At 36.5% G+C, this 2,867-nt stretch overlaps 1 protein-coding gene across 1 annotated transcript; it reads right to left on the minus strand.

Annotated features, from left to right (window-relative positions):
- Window positions 1-489: 489 nt before the first annotated feature.
- On the minus strand, window positions 490-1,803 carry LOC148938844 (protein CFDP2-like). Its single transcript, XM_089107497.1, has one exon. It carries the CDS (start codon window positions 1,801-1,803, stop codon window positions 490-492), a length of 1,314 nt encoding a protein of 437 aa, XP_088963623.1.
- Between the last annotated feature and the right edge of the window lie 1,064 nt (window positions 1,804-2,867).

Raw genomic sequence — 2,867 nt, forward strand, 5'->3', positions numbered from 1 at the left:
AATCCGTGCTGCTCATCTCTCGGAACTTTCTCCACTTTACTTTGAATCCTGTTAAGAATTATTTGGCACAGAACTTTGCTGCCAACAGACTGTAAAGCAATACCTCTCCAATTATCACACTTAGTCTTTTGTCCCTTCTTGAAGAGTTTTACAATTACTGCCTTCGACCATTCACTAGGGATTTTTTCTTCATCCCAAACACGGGAAAGAAGTTCAAATATGGGTTCGGCTAGGGCGCTTCTACCGTACTTCAGTAATTCTGGTGATATGCCATCATTGCCTGCAGCCTTTCCGTTTTTCAAAGTCTTTAGGGCCTCCTTGACTTCAATAAGTATGAGAGGTCCAGGACATATTCCAAGATCGAACAGTGGTTCTTCAGGGATATTTAAAGTAGTTGTGGGAGGCTTCTGATTTAGTACCTCGCTAAAATGCTCTTTCCAGCGTCGGACTATGTCATCAGTCTGGGTTAATAAAATGCCATCTTTGCTTTCAACTTGGGTTGACGACGCCTTTTGAAATACCCACCAACTGCTTCGTTATGGCATACACAGTACGGCTATCTCCCCGTCTAGCGGCTGCCTCAGCCTGTTCGGCCATATTTTCGAGGTAAATCCTCTTATCATCCCTGGTTGCTGCTTTGACTTGCTTATGGAGACGCTTGTACTGCGCTTTCAGGTTATCTACATATACTCTAGAACAAGTCGTGCTATGGTCATACTTATCTACGAGGATTTTGAGTTGTGACCTTTGATCAATAATATCCCAGCTACTTTCAGATATCCACTGCTCTTTCTTCTTCCTGTTGTAGCCCACAACTTCTTGTGCAACCTCTTTCACGGTTTCTGCAATTTTTTCCCACTGACTATCAAGCAACACTTCGTCCCTTAGAAGGGAAAACTTGTTTGACAAAGCTGTAGTATACTTTTGCAATACGTTCGTGTCCTGCAATTTCCTCAAATTAAAGGTTTTCACTGGCCGCTGGGGCTTTGACACAGTTTTTAGTTTCAGCTTGAACTTGGCAACAGCAAGTTGGTGATCGGAATAACAGTCGGCATCTCGGAAGGTTCTAACATCCTCTAAACATCGTCGCCTGCGCCTCTCAATTAGGATATGGTCTATTTCATTTCGTGTTACACCATCAGGTGATTTCCAAGTATACATGTGAATCTGTTTATGTGGAAGCCATGTGGCGCCGACGATAAGTTCATGAGTCGCGCAAAAATCGATTAGTCGCACACCATTGTCATTAATTTCACACAGTCCATGTTTACCGAGGATAGTTGGGGCATAAGAAGCATCACCTCCAACTTTAGCATTAAAGTCCCCACACACAGTCACAATATCATGACGATGCGTTTTTGCAACAACATTCGATAACGCACGATAAAAGTCATCTTTGGTTCGATCACAGGCATCATTCGTTGGGGCGTACACTACAATAACTGTCAATTTGGCCTGTGAAGTGGCGAAACGGGCACGAAGAATCCGCTCAGCAATTGGGTCCCAGTCCACTAGGCATTTTTCGGCCCGATTACTTAGTGCCATTGCGACACCTGCTTCTTTTCTAGTCTCAAGTCCGGAATACAAGATGTGGTAAATCTCAGATTTCAAAGTCCCAAAACCAGTAAGCCTGGTCTCAGAAAGTCCAGCTATGTCAATACGGAATTTATCAAGAGTTCTCATAACACTGTTGAGTTTTCCTGGCTGTGTTTCTTGATTAACTGTTCTAACATTCCAATATCCAATACGAAAACAATCGGCCGTTTTCAAGAATCCAGTCCGGGGGCGTGCATTAGTCGTCATCACAGAAGAAGAAGAAGTCAATCCGAGGCAATCTGTTGCTGTTTCTTGAGTAATTAGTTTTTACGGTGGAAAACTAACTAGTTTTTACGGTTGCTGTTTCTTGATATATATATATATATATATATATGTATATATATATATATATATATATATATATATATATATATATATATATATATATATATATATATATATATATATATATATATATATATATATATATATATATATATATATATATATATATATATATATATATATATATATATATCATATATATATATATATATATATATATATATATATATATATATATATATATATATATATATATATATATATATATATATATATATATATATATATATATATATATATATATATATATATATATATATATATATATATATATATATATATATATATATATATATATATATATATATATATATATATATATATATATATATATATATATATATATATATATATATATATAATCTTGGGGATTAGGACTTAGGACTGCGATCCAACTAATTAGTATAGGGGGGGGGGGTATATGTTTGGAGAATCTTGTCATTAGCAAATTTATCAGTAGTAGCCAGTGGAGTTTAAACAAAACATTGTGATACGTAGGACTATGTCTTCTAGTTGAGCCTTCGTGGTATTCCAGCTCAGTCTGATATCTATGGGAGAGAGGGATCGAAGTTACTAAATTCTCGACATGTGGAAGCCAATTAGAAAGTTTTCGTCATCTCTTAACCAAACGTGCTTGGCAAAAAGAGCTAGTGCCCCAGCTGGGTCTGTTGGAGGGGGGGGAATGGACAAATAATTGAAGGGGTATGGTTGTTCAGGAACGATTTTCATTCACCTAGAATTTTTTCACGAGTGTTAAATTTGAATATATAAACGGGAATTGAAGAAAAAAGTAGAATTTAATGATAAACTGTAGGTAAAGTTGAAAATTATTTTTAAAGTTGTTCGTCATTGCTGTTAGCAAATGGGAATTTGCGGAACTTACACCCAAAATAGGTTGTGACCTTGACGGAGATCGTGCAATGAAA

This window comes from Artemia sp. Qi Xiang Cuo, unplaced genomic scaffold, assembly GCF_049724085.1.
Source record: "Artemia sp. Qi Xiang Cuo unplaced genomic scaffold, ASM4972408v1 HiC_scaffold_283, whole genome shotgun sequence".
Lineage (NCBI taxonomy): Eukaryota > Metazoa > Arthropoda > Branchiopoda > Anostraca > Artemiidae > Artemia > Artemia sp. Qi Xiang Cuo.